This window comes from Octopus bimaculoides, chromosome 1 (assembly GCF_046866305.1).
Source record: "Octopus bimaculoides isolate indiv1 chromosome 1, ASM4686630v1, whole genome shotgun sequence".
Lineage (NCBI taxonomy): Eukaryota > Metazoa > Mollusca > Cephalopoda > Octopoda > Octopodidae > Octopus > Octopus bimaculoides.
In genome coordinates, this window is record NC_142928.1 from 58,343,136 (window position 1) to 58,365,115 (window position 21,980).

The following is a 21,980-nucleotide window of genomic DNA, read 5'->3' on the forward strand; positions in this document are numbered from 1 at the left end:
AAAATAAGAGACAAACACAAGCGTTCAAGAGTTAAACGACACTTTTCTGAGACGCTGCTCTTTTTTATGGTTTTTCAGAAGCATTTTTCAAACCAAGACGATTTTATTACTATTACAAACGGAATGACTTTTATAGATTTTACAAAAAATTTTAAACGATGGTGCGACATAAAACATTGAAAAGGTTTACCCCTAAAGCCAACAGTTCTAAGGCAATCCACTCTGAACAATCTAATCGCCGGAAAATCCATATGGATTCATTAGAATGTAAGAGTAAATTCTGCCAGTGTTGGAAAGATGATAAAGATAGCAAACTACCAAATGCTGAAACAATCACCGCAAAGTTACAAGTTAACAAAATGAGAAAAGAAGTGGTCCCAAAATTCAATAATGCCACACAGAATGTAAGTTTTCTATCTTTAATGTAAAACTAGTTTTAGGATTTGTATTTCATCTGGTGGGCCGATAAAATAAATACCAGTCAAATCCGAGGTGTATTAAATCTACTTCGCCCCTTCAACAAAATGTATTGTGTTTAAAATCGTTATTTAAACTTAGACCAATTATTAAAAAACAAAACAAAAACGCTACAATTATAACGATGAAGGGAAATTAACTATAAGGAAATAATTAGAATGTATATATTCAATTAGTTATTAAATTCATAGATTTTAGAAATATTTATTACCTATTCTAATTATTTACTTGAATCTACACAATGATTCCTAAACATAGGTATTGTCCATGAATTTTTAGGGAAAGGGAACAGATGATTATACAATATAAACTTAACTTCTTTATAAATGCTGTATTCAATTATACAGGGCATAATTTAAAAAGAAAAAAGTATTTCAGAATTTTATCTTGCATCTTTCTAACATAATACCAGTACTTGGGTTATTGACAAGTGATAGCTCAAGAAAGAGCCTGTTATAGCTTTAGTTAAGCTATACAGAAAAAAATCAATGGAGAACCTGACTATATTGGGGAAAGATTTATTTATTTAAACACATGAGAACGTGAGCCGTCGGTCAACTCGTGCTTCGTAGAAGTCCCGTCGAATCGGAAGTTCACTTCGCTGCAGACCAGCTCCTTAATTAGCCCGCAGCGCAGTTCCTGTCTACAGTTTGTCCATCATAAATCCTTAGGCAGTGCCCTATACACTGTCGGCAATTAAGCGGTATTTTATAAGCTCGTACACCTAAATAAAACGTCAAATACAATAACTTGTGATTGATCCCAAAACTCAAACCAGGATGATTTTAGGTCTGAACTAGTTAAGCAAGTTGAAACAATAAACACAATCGTTAATAGCACTGCCTAACGTTTAGGCTAAATTTTTCAAAGCTTCTTTTTTTTTCTTCTCCTGATTTCAAAAATACCCTTAGATTTTGCCTGCTATGAATACTTTAAGAGATAATCATAGTTTTATATTGGAAGAAAAAATAATTTGTTGCGGTAATGCTTTACTGACCTTATTTACATGTACGACAATATCAATCAAGTAATATTTTTGTAATCATTTTTTGCATCTCACTTTAAACTAAACTGAAAATGTAAGTAGGCATATGATGAGCTCACAGTAGAAATGCATTAAAGATCGTATTTTCCAACTGTGAGCACCTTTATCTTTACAGGCAAGTGACCATATATAGTTTCCCATCATGGCAGTGTCTCATTCATTTTCCTCTGTATCTCTTCTCCATTGCAGCAATGTCCTAGTGGAATTTCTCACCATGCTCCTCACTGACTTGACCTGAGTTTTCAGGAAAGAAGTCCAAATTTGAATGCAAAAAGTACACTTCGATAGCCTAAGTTCTTAAAAAACTCTCATTAAACTTTGCCAATAGCTGCTTGTTGTTGAGATTTTTGCTGTTACCTGGGAAACCATGAACTATGTCACGATATGCACATCATGTCTCTCTTTCGACATTACTCATTGCCTTTTCAAACATTGTAAAATTGCAATCCTTAACCTTTGCCTCAGGTAGCTTTGGAAAGAGTAGACGAATTTCTTGAAAGGTTTCTCCATCATGATCTAAAGCCTTCACAAACTGTTTGACCAAATCCAGTTTTATGTGAAGTGGAGGTAACAAAACCTTGGCAGGCTCTACAATAGGTTGTCTTATAACATTTTGCTTTCAGGCTGCATGTCATCCCATGGGAGCCACTTACCCTTCCGGTAATGTTCATGATCAGCTCTGCTGTGCCATAGGCAAAGGAAGTATGAATATTTTGTGTACCCACCCAGTAGTCCAAGCAAGAAGGCAAACATCTTAAAATCACCACAAACTTCCCACTTATAGCCTGCATATTTTACTTCCTGTACAAACTTTTTAATATTTTCATATTCTTTCTTCATCTGTACAGAGTATGCTATAGGTAAGATGAATACTGATTTCCATTGTGCAGTAAGACTGCTTTGAGGCTTGTTGCTGAGCTATGAAAAGTCGCCATTTTTTGGGTCATGATCAATTCAAATAGCTGAAAACAAGCCACTTATATCATTGTATACTTCGAATTCCTTATGTCACTTCCTGTACACTGTTGATTTGCAATTCTCCTCCAATAAATTCCATTCCTTCAGCCTGAATGTTAAAAGTTCAGCTCCTGACTTAGGCCTAAATTCCTGATGAGATCACCCAGTTCATGTTGATTTGGAAAGTGTGGGCAGGTACTCATTCTTGTCTTGAACACTTCATCCATTTCTTGTTTGCTGCTACTTTCAGACTCTCCTGATGACCCTTCCACAGTATCTTCTACTTGACAAGATAAAATGTTTGCATATAATAACTTGAACCATAGTATGAGTTTTATTAGTAGCCATAATATTGAAAGAAAACTGGGATCTTTTCTGTTTGGCTGCCAAGATTTCAAAAATCAAAGTTTATTGAAAACTTAAAATTTGGTACATTAATGTAGTCACCAATATGTATTCCCACCCCGTTTTCTTGTACTCATAAAATGCTTCTTCATTTTGCATAATTTTCTTTTGGGGATAACATCCTTTTCTTGCAAGTACAAAACTACATCCTCCTCTGGTGCGTGGTTTAAGGCCTATTTGATTGCTATTTTTAGCACATATGACAACCACCTCAATGACTAAAACATATTAGTCAAAATGTGCTTTCTTGCAGACAAAAGAGCCCTCATGTTTGGCTTGTTACTATGGAAACAGGCATGAATGTGTCTGTGGCTTACGATTGGTTAAAATTACCTAAAATTTTCAAACTTTAATAGCTAATAACTCTTTATTTATTGATTTATGGTGAAAATGATTTTCATGGCATTGATTAGCATATAAAAGTATATCATTACATTGAATATGAAATCAGTTCGAACAGGAATTGAAGAGATTGAAAATTGGCAACCAAACAGAAAAGATCTGAAAACTGAGTTAAATGTTTTTAACCTTTAAATTTTGATTATTTTATCCAGAATATGAAATTTAAATTTCATTTAAACATTACAATGGGATTTTTTAACATTTTCTGGTGGTTATGACACCAGTAACTTGTCATCATGGGGTAAAAGAAGCAGGTATGCTGGAATACTGAAGTACTTGTCTTCCTTTAACTTTTTTGTACTTTTTATGTCAGTCATGCAAAAATAGCAATCATCGTGATGGTTTTTTTGGCTCTCGCCATACACTTAGAATAGCAAAAGGCACGGCTCAAGTAGTATAGATTTTCTAAGCCTTTATATTTTTTTAACCCACACCGCCCCTAGTTGTCCCTTGCGATGCATCAGTGTTTTCGGCGTACCGTTTGAAAACTACTGCTTTAAGCATTAAGCCATTTAACTAGGTGATGTAGTCTCAATTCTCACCTGCTGCTCTCTTCCATCTATAGCGTTATTACCTCCGCCTTAGTGAAGGCGGAGATATTGTTTTCAGTCATGTTTGTTTGTTTGTGGACAAGATATCTCAAGAACCGCTAGATGAAACTTGCAGGGATGTTTGGCCTCATGACTGGCACGAACCGATTAGATTTTGGGAGCAATCCAGTACCGGACAAGAATTCTGGATTATTTTTCATATTTTTTAACTTAGAGCAGTCAGGTTCATTTTTAGTATTCTCGTTTGTGAGCGTAGTCGTGTTTCTTTCAAATATTCTCATTTTAAAAATCATCTTTGGCTAATCGCTGAGATGATGTTGGTGTAACCTTGGCAGAGGTTTGTGCTCTTGTTCGTATTTATATTTTGTGTGTGCTAGACTTTTAAACTCTTATTTGCATTAGTTTTGTTTTACATCTAAGCAGTTTTGTTTGGTCAACTCTAATGATGACCAGTTAAACGAGACTGATTAATAACCATGACTGGTTTTGAAGTCAATATTTCACGATCTCAAATGAAGATTAATTATTCGCTTTCTGAAACGTTTATGACATACAAGAATAAATTACTTAAATAATGACCTCAAATATCTTTATTTTCATTTACAAAAATACATGACACTAAAATGTAGGAAACAATCAATAATTTTTATATGTTTTGTTTTAATGACAAATGAAAGCAGTTATCCTCAAACTGACAAAGACTAGGCCTTCCACCAAATAAATAAATAACAATAATGACATTTCCCCTTCCCCTTATTAATGAGAAGACAAAATAAAGTTTGCATCCACATTATTCTTCTTTCTTTTGTCTTGGTATTGGATAGATTTCAAATGTTTAAAATTATTTTAATTCTATTTATATATGGAAATTTGTCCACTCTGTTTTCAGTCCTCACAGCTTCCTCTTCCCTTACTTATAAGAAATACTAGTTTAAAGGAAATAAAATTTAAAGTTTATTATGGGGTGGTGGTTTTCAGGAATTATAAAGTAAAAAGAGCGAAAATAAACTTACCAGCAATAAATTTAACTTGATCACTAAATGGAAAATTGCAGCCACTAGCATTTAAAATTTGCTAAATAACTATGTAAAATTTCTGAATTCAAATGGTTTAGTATCCAAGTGATATGTAAAGACAAACATTTTCAATAATAACAACAGTAACAAATCTAAGATATAGAGTTCAATGTCAAGGCTTTTGGAATTATTTTTAAAAATTGATCATTAAGAGATACTAATCAGACATAAATGCCAAATTATGTAAACTATGCTGTGTCTTAAATACCACAAGTATTTAACAAGAGCCTGCCACCTCGTTTGGGAAGACGTATGCAGTACTTCCCAGACTAAACATACACATCTTATAATGATTCTGCTTATTTGTGCGTTACTTAGCCCATCCATAATGCTTTCATGTGATTAGCTGAAGGAAAAGGTGAAGAGCGAGAGAAAAAGAAATAGAAAGTAAAGAGGGAGAGAGAAAAAGGGGGAAAGAGAAGCTTCCATGAGGTGAGGTAGAGGGAACATAATTGTAATGCTTTCACGTGATTAGTTGAAAGGAAAGAGGAAGTAAGAAAAAGGAGAGAGAAAAAGAGGATAATGCAAAGTGGGAGAGAGTAGCGTCTATGACGTGAGGTAGTGAGGATGTAATATTTATTACATGGTTAAAAAAGTTAGTTGAAGGCAGTGATATAGAGGAGGAGAGTTAGGAATATAATTTTAGCAGAGGGGTGATGTTCTGATGGGAGGTTATAGAAAGGCAGAGAGTGAGAGAGAGAAATATTGATGACAGTGGTGGCGGTGAATGGAAAGGTGTTCGTAAATTGAAATGTGTATTGGCTTTGACTCATCGTCTTGGCTTATATGTTACCAATAATGTGGTTTTCAGATCATGCCATGTTGCATTTTTACCCCCGTGAAATTGTGACCCCTATATTTTACATCTAAAATAATTTTTTTTTACTATAAAATATTTGTTTTCTAGGTATGAAATAGTGACCATATAAATCTTAGAATGTAATTTTTTTTGTTAATGGGGAAAAATGGAAAAATAAGAGTGACTATTTATTCTATGAGTGCTGTGTATTATGTCTATAAAATTGTGTATAAAGTATATAAAGTGCATTACGTAATTATCATATTCCAATTTCCTTTACTTTTCAATGATTAGCAGATGAGCGACTATCTTTTGATACAGACAAAACACAGGCTACGCTTCAGGTTTTTTGGATTAAAGTTTTCAGAAATAATCCAATAAGTTAACCATTAATTCCATGAAATAATCACGGATCCTGCTAGAATTAATAAACCTAAAAAGTAAACAATTCCCAATTGATTATAATAATTATAAAAATGCTAATTTAATACATTAAATTCACTGTATAATTCAGTAAATGACTAATGTGATATTTTTGTGTGAGGCAAGCACAATCTCCCTGTGCTTTTCAACAAGTACATAACTATAATTCTCAGTATCTATGTTCCTCAGTATCTATGTGTATTGGGCCCAATATTCCTGGTACTTATGTTCACCAGTCCCTATGCCCCATTATACCTATATTCTCTGGTATCGATGTACCCCAGCATCTATGTTTCCCCGCCCACTTTTATGTTATCAAGTACCTATGTTTCCTCATATTTATATTATACTGTCCCTATAGAAATGTTTAAATAAAATTAACATTACATAACTATATGTTATTCATCTTTTCTCCGAGCTGGTGATCATGTGTTTCAAAAGATTAGTTAGTAAACATTACGAAGAGTGCTTACTCTTCTGCATATGATGTCATCTAACAAGGAACTGATGAATAGCTCTTGAAATCCAAATTTTGGACCATCCCCATGCCTAAGGAATGAAGTGACACTACTGTCTCAATAAGTGTTTGCCTAGCTTTCTATATACCATTATCTAGATGGGTCTTTGTCCAGGTCTTTAAACAGTATTGTCTAGAATGGCTTGAATTGGTAATGTGCAGATACTTGCATGTCGGCGTCACAAATTGTGTAATGGTTGTGGTTTAAAGATGTCCATGGAATAAATGATAGAAGATAAAAACAGTAGATGGCCTTTATTTTACTGTTATGATATAAAAGATTTCTGCTTCGAGTTACATAAAGATTAGTTGAAGTTCGGTTGTTCATTTCAAAGGTAGTTGTGTTCATCTGTGTGCTAGGTAAACGGAAGGAAGGAGAGAGAAAGTGTAATAGAATTTACCACTCCATTTGTTAGCATGCCAAGTAAAATACTTAGCAGCATTTCGCCCGTAGCGACCTTCTGAGTTCAAATTCCACCAAGGTCGACTTCACCTTTCATTTTTTCGGGGTCTATTAACTCAGTACCAGGTGCATACTGGGTTGATCTAATCGACTGCCCCCCCCCCCCCTCCCCAAAAGTTTCAGGCCTTGTGCCTAGAGTATAAGAGAATTTACCTCTCCATTTTGACAAGTAGAGGGTGAGAGTTAACATGCAAGAGGTGCTCCCTTTTCCAGGCGAAAGACTAAGATGCACTTTAGGCAAGGCACCGAGCGAAATAGGAAGAACTGAATTTATATTTTCTTAACTAAATTAAGTAAGGCTAAACAAAAGATTTTCCGTCAGTTATCTTGTTTGAACTGTATTTAACCTCAGGATTTACAGGAAACAATAGGATTTATCTAAATATGATTGTGGATTTCGGTAAATTTCTTAGTGCCAACATCGAGAACAATAGGAAGGAACTCATAGAAAAATCTAGACTAGGTTTCGAATCGCGGCTGAGAATCCAGGAAGTGATTCGCTTCAGGATATTTACGATAGGATGTTTACTAAACTCTTTACACTGTAGGAGATATATAAGGGAGTCGTAACCAAGAATCGAAACTTCGGTCTTCACATTTGTTTCCTTTGTTCTCAGAATTTGTTTACCTGTCAAATAAGCCCATTCGATTCGTACATATTGCAGTAGAGTTCACCGCAAAGCGAATCATTAGTGATACAACCTGAACGGCACATATCAGTTCGGAAGGAAGTCATTAAATGCATCTCCATTTCACAGAAGAAATGACTCTACCAACTCTTAATAACAGAACTCGGTGATAAACTAAAAAAAGAAAAAAAAAGTCTCAGCTCTTGCTAAGGCGAGAACTGCGTCGGTTTTCTTTTTCTTTCTTAAAAACAAAAAAAAAAAAAAAACATTTCAGGACGAAGTATTTAAACAATTATTCCTGAAGCAACTGCCTTCCACTAGGCAAGTCATCCTCGCATCCACCATCTCTGTTCAGAAGTTGGCTCAGTTAACACCAATTATACCTTCTATAAACCCTTTCTCTCTCAACTTGTTTGTATTCCCTCACCATATGCATACGTATCTATGCGTGAGCGTATGTATACAAGTAAATATTTTTGTCTGTAAAAATATTTTTATATGTGATAAAGCCTTTTGTTGACACTTTATTAATAAATACTACTCCTTCCCTTTAAAGGTGTACCTGATAATTAAAATTGTTGAAGAGAAATGCTCGTTTCATCTTCACATTTCTCTTGCAGTTTTAACACCACAAAATCATTCGAAACTATATATATATATATTTATGCTAACTTGAAATTAATTCATTTGGCTGTAAGGTAAATAACGTAATTATAATTGCATCGATAATTTCAAACCTAAACAATCGGTTAATTAATGCTGAATATAGATTGTATGCAAAATGTCAAGATGAGACCCAACTACGTCAAATAGCGTCTATATGTTTGTTCAGTCCACCTATTCTATTTAGAGTTTTCACTCTGTAGTGAAACTACCTATCGTCACTAGATACAAAACTACTATCGCCATTACATACAATCTTCTCATTTAAATATAAATAAATGCGAGCGTAGTAGAGAACCCATTCCTTGTCCATCACGTGACTGATCATTATTCGAATCGGCAACTTCTTCGAACCGTTCCCGCCAGAACGCAAACTGACCAATCACGGCCGCTAATAAGGTCACGTGATAGAGTAAAATTCTGAAGCCATCGGGAGCCCATAGTTTGTTATAAATAGCTTTAACTCGGCAACCAAATTTGTCTCGGTCCAGTTTCTCTTTGAGAACTGTTCCGTGTACCACACGACAGCAGCAGCAGTTCCAGCGACCACTTCAACAGCTTCGTCCAGCCACGATGACCTCCGCCGTCGCCACATCAGCAACAAGAGTCTACTACTACTATCCAGCATCATCATCATGACCAACACGATTCTACGATTACTACTAACCAGCAACAATCTCCACCAGCGTCTACACGACTTACTATGTACGCCAAACCAAACCTCCGCGGCACATCTCTCTCTTCGATTCTGTTAGGTGACTCAGCTTCACCACGGTAAATAAACAGACAAGAGTTCTTAAATAGACAAGAAATTCTCAGCCAGCGACGAACATCTGTATAACAAGAATCACGGCCCGGCATCGATGCCAGGACATCACAACTAGTGATCAGCACTGCCGCACTCAGCCTCTCCTCACTTTCACATACAGAACTTTTCCTATAGTGTACTAACGATCTGGTATAATTGCTCACGTGTTATTGACTCTCTTTCTATCTGCTGTAAACACTCATGCACACATGTATCACTCACATTACACACTTTTCTTTGTATGACGGCCTGTCTTTAATTATGTTATTATATGTCGCATTCACACTCACACACACAGACATACATCTTTAACGCTACAATAAATATCTCTGTTATTCATCTTATACGGTTGTGGTCTCTCATTACTGGTCATCTATGTTATCGTCGCATAACATATCATCTATATCATCCATCGATATATAATTGTGTGTTCGACCGTGTGACACGTTTAAATAAAAGGAGTCCTCTGTTTTTCCATTCGTCACCATTTCTCCTTTTTGAGTTCGCACGGTCGTCCCTTACAACTCTAAAAATATTTTACAGCAAAACTATATAGATATAGATATGCCTGTGTGGTAAAGTTCAGTTCGCAGTCACGTGGTTTGGGGTTCAGTCCTAGTGCGCAGCAGTTTCCATCTCATGCATCCAGTTACAAGCCGCTGAAAGACGAAAACTGCACGGAAAATATGTTAAAAAAAAAAAAAGCTTCCAGGAATGTGTTTAATATGTAAATTTGGTATATCCAATAACGTTGCACCGCTGTATGTGGTGACTATTTGGGCAATGATTTCGTAGATGATTGATAGGTTGGATGGATGCTGATGAAGGAGCAAAAACTCTCGCAGTGTGGAATATGCGCCCATTACACATTTTTTCATCTTCGATCTCATTGTTTCTTTACATCTTACGTCTCGGATACGAAACGTCATAACAAAGTCAGTACTGGCTATAATTTCTAGAGAAAATCTGTAGAGATGACCTTAGCACGTGATTTAAGTGCACTGCTAACACAATGCTACCGGGCTGAATGAAAAAAACTATTGGGGTTGGTTTCATCGGCCAAAACCTTCAAGGCGTGCCCCTGGAGAACTGCAGTCTAATAACTGGAATAAGTGAAAAAAATGTATTCTAATGCATAGAACATGACACACAGGATTTGAGAAAAATTTAAAGATTGACTGAAATCGTTCAGAAAGACGTGCAAAGAAAAAAAAAATTGAAAGGATTTGTTTATCATTGAATGAAGTGTGTAAAATGAACTGAATCTTAGAGGTTAGATGACTTTAAGGACATGAAACGTGAATCTATCGTAGTCCTCTTCTTTCTTCCTCTCCTCTATGTCCATGTTTTGTATATAACAGTCTATAAACTCCCATTATCATTCCGTCGAGGTCACAACTTTGCATTTCATTCATTCGGGGTCGATAAAATAAGTGCCAGTCGATGTAATCGACTCGCCCCCTCCCCCAAATTTTCAGGCCTGGTTTTTTGCCTTTAGTAGAAATAATTGTAACGATACTTAGTATTCAAAACCCTGATATTTCGGAAAGGTGATTTTGGCCTGCATTTCAGGCAATCGTACTTCAGGTGCATTCGTATGATCGCATGATTTGAATGGAAATTTCTACGCAGTATCCAGCCATATGGTCGTAAATATAAACGCGCGACACAAGCAGCGCAGAGGTCGGAGAAAAGACAGATGGATGCAAATGCTTCGTAGAGGATTCTTGGTTAGCCATACCACTCGACCTCTGATTAAAATGAATCACTTCGTCTTCCACGAACACAGAACTTTCTCGCTTCTCACTCAACACGAAAATATAACGATCTCACTTCTTGCCAACATAACATTCTCACCTCTAGCTAAAGAGACATAGGGCCTTCCAGAAGTTTTGAGGCTTTTTTTAGGAGAGACAGTTTAACTGTCCTAGATTATTATAGTTTTAACATATTACTACGCATCTATTAAGCCGACCTGCCAACTTTTTTTAAAATTCTAGTTTGAAGGAGACGGCTGTAACATCACTTTAAGCACACTCTGCTAAACACTGCTTGTCAGTTGACTAGTTTTCAGAATGCAGTTGGGATGTGAAGACAATTTAGAAGCTCGCTTTGCAATAAGATTTTGTGATAAACTGAGCAAAATCGCTACAGAAACTTTTGAAATGTACTAGATTGCTTATAGATTAACCTCTATGAGCCGAGCATCTGTTTTTTCGCCGGCACAAGAGGTTCAAGGACAGTAGAGATGAGGAGAGAGGTGTGGGAGGGAGAGGGATGTCAGACCATTGTAGCTGATTGAAAAAATTCGCATATTTCTAGATAAAGCCCTTCGTGTGTGTATAAAGACTATAAGCGTACAGTTTGGAGTTGGTATGCAACTGTACATAGAACTATTCATGAAGATCTGGACATGCGCAAAATTTATGCTAAATTTATTCCCAGGGTGCTCAGTGATGAACAGAAGACACGTTGGTGACAGTAGGGTGATGGTTGAACTCATTACCAGTAATCCAAGAGTATTTGAGTCTCTATGACCTGTGACGAAAGTGGAATCTTCTGTTATGATCCAGAGACCAAGGGACAGTGTAATGGAAGCATCCCAGATCAAAGAAAGCCATGAAAAACAAGTTCACCGGGAAGTTGATCATGACCTTCGCTCTTTTTTTGACAGTAAAGGCATCACCTACATCCACAGATGGCCAACAAAATTTCTGGAGGATTTAAACGATTTCAGGAAGAGATTTCGTCGCAAACAGCCAGAGCTCTTCCACTCGGGTCTGTGACACCTGCATTAGGACAATGCACCAGTCTTGATAACAAAATACTTAACAGAGATGGGTATTAAAACTGTCCCTCCCCCTCCCCACAATTTAGACCATTGCTCCCTGTGACCTTTGGTTATTCCCCAAATTCAAAGGCAGTCCTTTTGAAAATATTGAGAAGAAGGACACCTTCGGGCTTCCTTGGGGGCTTTCATGAAGTGGCTGGAGCGCTACAAGTACAAAGAAGTCAGAGGATCCTACTTGAAGTTAAGAGTTTTGTATTTCTTTAAAAAAGTTTCAAACCTTCTGGAATGCATCTTGTACATACATAAACATACCTCTGGTATTTAGCATTACACCTTTTGGCAAGAAATCTTTGTAAAAAGTGATTCAACAGAAACTAAATATTGTGACTTGGTTTTATATGGGTGAAACAACACAGCCTGAACAAATATCCAGCACCCACCTAATCAAGCTGCGAAATCATTATCATCATAATCCTCCTCGTTGTTATCAAATCTGAGAAATGTTTGTCAAGATGTAATTTGAAAATATTTTGAGATTGCTTGAATTTGTTTTGTAACTGATTGCTTTTCAACATCGTTATTGTTTTTTTTTAAAGGCAAAGAGAACAAATCTTGAGATAACAAGTAACTTCGTGGGGGAAAAAACCACTACAAAAATCTCAGATACTCGCTGTCTACTCATGTTTATCTCAACGGTATTTGTATATGGTGTCAATGATTTCATATGGTGCACCTTTCAGAGTACCATAACGAGAATTTTTTTTTTTTTTTTTAATGTTCTGAGTTCTGATCCCCCAAGATTAACATTTACTTTTCACCTTTTCAGCCATTAGTATACTGGATCAATTTCATTAATTATCTATGCTACTAAAGATACAGGCAGTGAAATTTTGGTGGAGGGGTTAGTCGATTACATTGATTCCAGTGCTGAACTGGTCACTTATTTCATAGATCCCGAAAGGATAAAAGGCAAAATTCAACCGCGGTGAAATTTGAACTCCGAACGTAAAGACGAACGAAATGCGGCTAAGCATTTTGTTTGACGTGCTAGCTAGCGGTTCTGCTCGTTACATATCAATTGCATTAATTAATCTCCTATTCGCAACGTAGTTTGTCTTCTGTGACATTAATACGAGGCTATTTTCATTTCGAAGAAACTTTTTCATCGATATTCTGATCAAAAGTATTTTAAAAGTTTCTTTTTTATTTAAAAAATAAATGTATTCACTTTTAGCACTTGTGAAGAAATATTTTTAAAACAGTGATTTTAGAAGCATCTCTATTTAATCAGAGACAGCCGAAAAATAGCGATGTTTCATGTACAAAGACAGTTAAAATTCTTAGACAATTTTTTCAGAAAGTGAAAATGATATTGCTGAAATACAGGATGGAATTTGAACTTTTAAAAAATTACCTTAAAACTAGGGGTTGTCTTATATACCCCTTATAAAATCTGAACATTCTAAAACAATCGCATAGATCCTATGGTTCCACAGCGCAGTATTTTCAACTAATACTTGCAGATATCGGTGGAGAACATCGTAAAACACTCACATAGATCCTGTGGTATTTTCTACTGATACTTACACATGTTTGGAAAGCTGGATTAATAGTAAAATTATATTAAAATAATAGCACTACAAATTTAGCGGACAGACACCAGTTGCCATTTGCAACAGCTGACGGACAAAAAATGTAAACAATCAGCCTGTAAATATTTGATATAGTTGTAATAGAGACTTTAGTCTCTCTCTATCACCTTTCAACAGCATTATATATGAAGAGACATTAGAACAATTCAACAACATAATAAAAATAAGTTTTATTTTTTGATGATGCTTGGTTATACAAATCCTGTGTCACTCAGCTTAAAAGCCGCTGATTAAGTTGTAGTTGGTATTGGAAAGTTAAGAGCTTCCTTGACGCCTGCCAGAGAAGCAAGTAGCTATCACCATCGAAGGCATCGTGGTGAAGAGTGCTTCTTGGAGGAGCAAGGCGTTGTCACGTCGAAGGTCTCAGGCTCAACTTGCTGAGAAAGTGAAACTCACTGTTTAAGTACGAGTTTTTTTACTACGCATGCGCAACTCAAGGGGCTTCCGGTGGTGAAGTCCCCTGCGCATGCGCAGAATAGTACTTCCTCAATGGTGGCTATAATTTCGCACCACTACACTGGTTTTAACCTGAAAGTGGTAGCATACGCCAAGTCCCACAGCAACCGAGCTGCTGCAAGAGAATACGGTGTAACCGGGAAGATGGTAAGAATTTGGAGATTAAATGAAGACTTATGAAAGAGTATACCCAGGACTAAATGTGCAGTGAGAGGAGGCACTGCACACTGGCCGATTCCAGAGAAGCATGTAACAGACCAGGTCCGTGAGCAGCGTCAAAATGGATACGTTGCTTCAAGACCAATAGTCTCGTGAGACAAAACAAAATTTACAAATAAAGAAAATACTAGCAGTGTACTTTACAACAATATTTCTAATATATTACAATATAATGTTTTACATACCGTAAGTAAATCCATTTCAAGTGAATGGTGTTACGGTATACTTGACACTGTTCGTTCCTGTAAAATAATCGACGTCTAAGTGACGTCACTACGTTAATGCTTACACCAGCCAGGTACGTTCGATGTGTATTATAGTAGGTAATTTATAATATTTGGCCACTTTTTGAAGAGAACTGGACAAATTTTAAACAACCAAGACTGCAGAATTGTTGCATACAAAGTTTACTGATTGAAACATAGTTAAAATGTTATTGAAACACAAGAAAAGCAGAGGCTGCAATTGTAACACAAGAAAAGCAGGGGCCGCTGGGGAAACTATAGCTCACCTAACCCCTTTAGCTATGAACATCACGCCTTCGGCACCCGAGCTATTTTCCACGATAACTTGGGTAAGTTTTATATAGCAGGTATAGCTCAAAACCCACTTTTTAAATTGAAATCCTGGCAGTCGTCTTGCACACCCAGTCATTATATACGGTAATGAGTTCAATGGAAAACATTTGCAGATCTAAAATCGAAGGAAAAATGTTGGTTTGGATAATGTATATTTTGCAACATCTGCTTCTTCTTTCTTTTTTGTCATGTTTCTTTCCTTTATAAGAAGAAAACTTAACACAATTTCCTACACATATGGAAGATACTGTCAATGTCAGTTCCAGGAAACATTAGATTTGTTTTCTCCAACAAAAAGTCAGCATGCGAACTTATCCAAATTATAAATTAATAGAAATAGTAATTGTTAGCGTTAACAAAAATTAATTCAGCGCTAACAATAAGAATGTGAACTTAATTAATTCTGTCTCCTTGATGAGACTGTACCTCACTTTTTGTTTGGCGGTTTATCTCCAGGTCACCATTGCTCAAACAAACCTAGGTGCTAGTGCGAACTAGACTTGCGCCCATACCTATTATCAAAAAGCATTCCAACTTTGGAAAAGTATATTCGTTTAGACTACATTTTCTAATTTTTCTAAGACAATAAGGCGCGAATAGAGGAAGGTTTGATCGTTATTCCCAGCAGTCAAGCGCGTGCAAGGAATCCCTAGTTTGCTTTTCATTTCATTGGGATGATAAATAAATATTGTCGATGTTTCACTATCTGGTCATTTTCTGATTAACAATTTTATTTTTACTTTTTAACGATGGTTTTTTTTTTCTTTGATGCTTGTTAAATTTAGACTACCTTCAAAGTTAGTGAGGGATATATGCCTGTTCAACTGTATATCATAAATATAATTATCTCCACAGACGCAATTTAACGTACAGTTAAATAAAGAAGTATTTCGACACAAACTAACTTTTTGTCACTTTTCTGTAACACTTTCTAGGTGGTAGCCTTACTTTCAAGTAATAACCCCAGTGAGGTCTTAAGAGAATTGTTAACTTCCGGCTGGGACATAAATGAGAAGAGTGTAATTGTAAGTAAATTTTATGAACTAATTTGTGCACTAGAAAGTATGAACAATGTTAAAATCATTTCGGAATCTTTTACTCAAGCTTTGTCGCCCAAATGATTTGGTGTGGTCTGAGTTATGTAAACACCTCCTCTGTGTCTCTCCTGCTTTCTTTCTTTTGTTCATACTAGTTCTTCTCTGGGAGCAATATTCTCCCCATTTTAACAGGGAGGTGGATGAAGCTCTACAATTACTGAGGAGCTTGGATTGTTAGAGCAAGATGGACAATTTCCAGTCAAAAGACCTTTTTTTTTTACTGTTATTTTTAAAAACCATTTTGATCAATTTTGAAAGTGTACCTTACTTTCTGTGAATGTTAAATTTCTGGGAGATTGATAGGTGCTTTGCCTGTGACGAACATCGGCTTATTTAGCTCGGATGAGCTCCACATCTCCATCACTCTCAGAGTCGGAGCTGATGTATGTGGGGGGAATGAGGTGTTGTTCTAATATACTCGATTCCGGACATCTTTATGGATTAACAGTTTCACTGAGCGTGGGCTACTTAGCTTAACGCAACGAGTTAAATTTGTCAAACGAACCCTAGTCAGAATATATGTTCCTTAGGTCCTGGAGCTAAGTTTGTCCCGGGGGAGAAACGAAAAGAGATCCGATGAGCTTACTTTTAGAAGCAGATGCCTCATATAGGACGTCGGTATAAGCGACTCTTTCGCTCGATCATACATCCTTAATGTTACAGCGGATGTCGGAGTTACTGCACCTATAGCTAAATCAAATGGGATACTGAAGTATTTTAATTTGACTCCAGTTCCAATCTTGCTGAATCGGTCGCAAACCCGGAGAGAAAAATAATTAAATACAGGAGCCTAATCCGCCGCTATCAGTTTTATGCCGGTCGTCGTCGAGACCTCAGGTGTTCTTGGACACTGCACTGCCTATTTCCTCTGCAAAATCGAGATAACTGCAGCCAGTCTGAGAAATGGGCCCAACAAGTTTGGGTGTCTGTCGCTGACCATCTCTGCGGTAACACCATCACTGTCATATTCGCTGGGCACAGCTGAACAGGCTGTTCTGGGGTGCACAACCCTTTACCATCCACTCATTTTTTGCTGCTTAATACTCTGGAAAGACGGGATGCCAATGATGGTAAAACTTTGTTGGCTGCAATCCAGCTCCTTGAACGCTTCAAATATCACAGAACCTAAGGAACATATAAATGAATTTTTATTTACATAAAGGTTGGATTCACAATTTAATTACAAGGAAAAAAGAAAAAAAGTTCCAGCGTACCTTGAGTTTTGGATTACCTCAAAATTTGTTATAAGTGCAGTATATAATTGAGAGTGTGCATACCTTTTTTTTTTATTTATTTATTTTTTTTTTCACTAATTTTTATTGTCTGATTTTATTACCTGTTCTTTAGTAGTTTTACAATTAATTAATGTTAAAAATAAATTTATATTACTTTTGTAAATTGTGCTTTTTAGCAGTTTTGGGATCTATTTTAAAACGGGGGCCACATTTTTCATTAATGTTTTACGTAGTGCTTTTGGTACGGAAAGACTTTCAAACTTCGTATACTTATCTATTTTGTGTTATAGAACAGAAAAATATTTTTGTATTCGAATTTATTTCATGTAAAAAATTGTCTTATTTCGATAATTTCAACCAATCACTGACAAGTATTCAGTTGTTTATATTTACTCCTTTGGCTGATTAAGCGATGTAAAGCGTATTTAATCTCCATACCTTCGTTTTATTTGCTTTTTTCATTTTAAATTTGCTTTAACCCTAACCCTAACCCTAGGGTTAGGGTTAATTGTTTCAGAACCGTTTGTTTATGTAGTCGGCACTTAATGTATATCGGCTGAATGGACGTCAGTGATTGGTTGAAATTACAGAAATACGACAACTTCAACATGGAATAACTTATGGATTTCTTTTTTTTTAAAGAAGACTAAGAGAAAAAGATGTTTTATATGACACATTCTACCAGTGTTCCAAGTTTCAAAGTGTTTCGTTAATGAAAAATGTGGCCCCCATTTTAAAAAAGATCCCAGTTTTGTAATTAATTACAGATACAGAAATTATTTGAAAATTCTGTTTCGTTGCTAATTATATAATTGAAGAAGTTGTTGTCTCACTGCCAACCTCTGTTACAGTGTTCATTTGCTTCGGAATAAAGAAATAGTACCTTCTTTACAAGAGATGGCTAATCTTTCAATACTTATCCCCTACAGTAATGCAGAATTTAAGATTAGGCCTATAATATAGAGATAGCCATAATTTACGCTCGCACGAGATGCATAACAAAGTCCCGAAATGAGTTAATATAATTTAATTGGAATCATCAAAATTTCTCTACCTGTATGGGTCAGACGGACTTTATTGGGGAAGATTTTCTATGGTCGGATGCCCTTCCTGTTACCAACACTCACCTGTTACCTAACAAGGCAATATTTTTCTATGGTCAGACATGTTCTTGCAGAATACTGGAAATTAATGACACTGCTTGTATAACAGTGACACTCTTTTACATACAGAAATTTCTTTACCGCATCGTCACAACCCCGACAAACAAACGACACCCTGAGCCAAACTAGAGTTGCATCTATGCCTGACAATCATCTGCGTTTGATGGGATTGGGAAGGGTAAATCCACTTTGAAATGTTTGAAAAACACCACATATTCAATGCGGAACTTTACGTGGTGTGCTTCTTCAACAAGCCCCTATGTCGCTAATTTGACCAAAAATGCTATTCAAGAGCTCGATTGGAAAGTCTTGCCGCATCCACCGTATTCTCCTGAAATAGCTCCTTCAGATTATTATCACCTCTTTCGGTTGCTCTGGTAGGAGCTCTATTTCCCTTTGGCGGAACACTTATCCATCTAATCGTGATTTGGTTGGTGTAGCCAACCACTATGCCTCATGCATAGATACACATTGCCGTCTATCACAAAGTAGCGCGAAAATTCTAGTAAGTTTCAACCAGGCTTCCAAGGGAGTTAGATGTACTGTCATGTCGCTGTCGGAGCATAACTCTACCACGTGGACAACATCTAAAGGAGAAACACTCTAGAACTAAATAACTATTTATGGACTGTTCGAACATTTATCATGTTCACATTTTACACTATGCAGTAACAGTAAGCGTTACATATTTAGTATGCTGCATACACCTTTTTCTGGATTTGTGACCCTATAACGAACTTCTCTTCTGTTCACTTAAGACACTGTTAAACCATATCTCTAAATGCTATACCCTGTATGCTGGCAAGCAAACTTTGACTTAATGTTATCATCACTTCCTCTTATAATAAATTATTATTGTTCTGTTAAGCCTTCTGAACGTTGTCTATTTCATTACAAAATATTCTACTACCGCTGTTATAAAAAGTCAGATGTTATTTTAGTGCCTTTTCACTAAACTCTGGTCAAGTTGTAAACATTAACCATAATAATTGTACGGTTTCTGTCTAACCTTTCTTTCTCTCTCTTTCTGTTGATTGTTTTCAACCATCACCAGTACCACCACAATTGTCGTACACCCACCATTCAGACTTCTGACGCCACCACCATCAATACCTTTGTCTTCACCGCCTTCCCCTCTACCACCATCACCACTGTCTTTCACATCGCTTACTCCACCACTCCGCCTTTATCACAACTATAGCTCATAGTATTTCCCCATTGGCGGAAAGCGGGGTGTGGCCCACATTCTTTACGTCCGCCCACCCCATTACCATCACAACCGTCAATCTACTACCGATTTTATGCCTACTATTACTTTCACCCCATCACAAAGAATAGTTGAAGGGTAAATTTCTATATTAACACCCGCACGATTTTCACTAAAAAAAACCCCCGGATTTTTTGCGTGAAATCAAGTAACCTAACCTAATATGCTGCAAATCCCTTATTTTGGTTCAGAAAAAAAAGTGGCGAGGGGGATATATTTAATAACGAACCATGTAATTTAAACATGCTGCAAATCCCTTATTTTGGTTCGGAAAAAAAAGGGGGTCGAGGGGGGGATATTTAATAACGAACCATGTAATTCACACTCTGGAAAATTTATTTCTGTAAAATATAGTCTATAAATTTAGGATGTTTTTGAACAAAAATGTGAAAAATGAAGAAATTGGAGGAGGAGAGGAGAGGTGGTGGGGGGCAAAAGTGTCTTTCCGAAAATAGTAGCTGTGTTTCTCCCTCATCACTGCTTCACAACTGCTCTTCATTTATTTACGTCCCCATAACTTACTGGTTTGACAAGAAGAAACTGATAGAATAAGCACCAGGCTTATCAAAATAAAAAAAAGCACTAGGCAGTGTCTCATATTTTTGTTTGTCCACTCAGTTGTACCTATCAATCTATCTCTGTGTGTGTGTATGTATGAATATATATATATATATATATATATATATATATATATATATATATATATATATATATATATATATATATAATACACACACATATTTGTATATGTGCATATTCATATCTATTATATAAAAGTCAATGTCTTTATGTGTGTTTGTGTGTTACTTATACATTTGAAAACTACTGCACTGATGAAATTTCAAACACACACACACATTGTATATGTGCATATTCATATCTATTATATAAAAGTCAATGTGCTCGTCTGTTACTTATACATTCGAAAACTACTGCACCGATCCTAATGAAATTTCAAACACAAAATCCAAACCTAAGGAGAAGAGTAATGCTGAGTGCTTCATACAATTTCATGGACCAAAATTACTGAATGGATCCTTATGATATTTGGAACTTAGATTCAATGCATAAGGGTAGGTATAATGCAGTGTGTTTTGTTTGAAAGGGGGCTTAAAGGGGGCAGAACACTCATGAAAATTCATAAATTTTCAATGTTGATGAAATTTCAACCATGAGTAATTGACACACATCAAGAAGTATTCTCAAAGTTTCCACTTTTCATGAGGATTCTAACACTCCATAATGGCGGCCTTAATTCCCAAATTTTAATCCTTTTTTATGATCCAAAACTATGCAAAAGTATTGAATGGATCTTTATGAAATTTGGAAATTATAATCTATGCATAAGGGCCATAACTCCTATGAAAATTCATATATTTTTGCTGTTGAAATTTTAACCATAGATATTACACACAAACGAAGTAATATTTCTAAGATTTCATCTTCTAAGAAGTTACAAAGACCCCTTCATGGGAACTTAACACCCACAGTTTAGTTATTTTAGTTGTACTCTTGGAAGCTGTAGGATCACCCAAGCATAAAAGATGAGGGTTATTTGTAATTCAATGGTACAACAGTGTAAGAGTTTACTTTGAGATATACTTAGATTGTGATTTCTGCAATGTGGTGCATAAATTGTCAAGTAAATGAGAGGCATCTTTGCCTCCACTGATTCAGTTGCAAAAACTCTAACATGTTTTTTTAGATGAATTTATCGTTCATTATCTCTCAACACTTTGTTACCACTAACTTCTATAGCCTCTCCATTTTCACTTATTCATTTCAAACTTCTTTGAATTTTCAATCAAATGTAATCCACACTCTCTTGAAAACATATTTCTGTAAGATGTTATCTAAAATTATGGGTAAAGAAAGTAATAGCAAAAAAATATTTGAAAATGGGGGTGGGGGTGAAATTTCCGATGGTACCACCCCACCCCGTTTTCCAAACCCCAAAAAGGGTTTTGTAGCATATTAGGTGGTCACGGGAATTCATTCAACAAAAAAAAATTTCCAATGATTCCGGGATATGGGGGGGGGGGGGGGGTCCAGTTTCCCAACTGCCCCCTTTTTCCTGAACACAAATAAGGGGGTTGAAGTATATTAGGGGTAGGAAACCAGACTGGAAAAAGTGGGTGGGGAAACTGCTGTCCTCCCATATCCCGGAAACATTGTAATTTTTGTTTTTTTTTGTTGAATGAATTCCAGTGAACTAATATGCTACAAAACCCTTTTTTGGGTCCAGAAAACGGGGTGGGGTGAAGTGGAATGGAACCCTTGGAAATTTTACCCATTCCCAACATTTTA

General features: G+C 36.2%; 1 protein-coding gene across 5 annotated transcripts in view; it reads left to right on the forward strand.

Annotated features, from left to right (window-relative positions):
• The window catches only part of LOC106873009 (uncharacterized), an 88,137-nt gene continuing 66,157 nt past the window's right edge, over positions 1-21,980 (forward strand). For 2 of the 5 annotated variants that reach the window (XM_052966949.2, XM_089351684.1), the window contains exons 1-2: positions 6-404; positions 15,847-15,936. In XM_052966949.2, the coding sequence (XP_052822909.1) occupies positions 159-404; positions 15,847-15,936 (336 nt within the window). In that variant the 5' untranslated portion in view covers positions 6-158. Of the gene's footprint in view, positions 405-14,512; positions 14,632-15,846; positions 15,937-21,980 lie in introns of those variants that run through there. The other 3 variants (XR_016241727.1, XM_014920208.3, XM_089351693.1) reach the window with 3 other exon arrangements.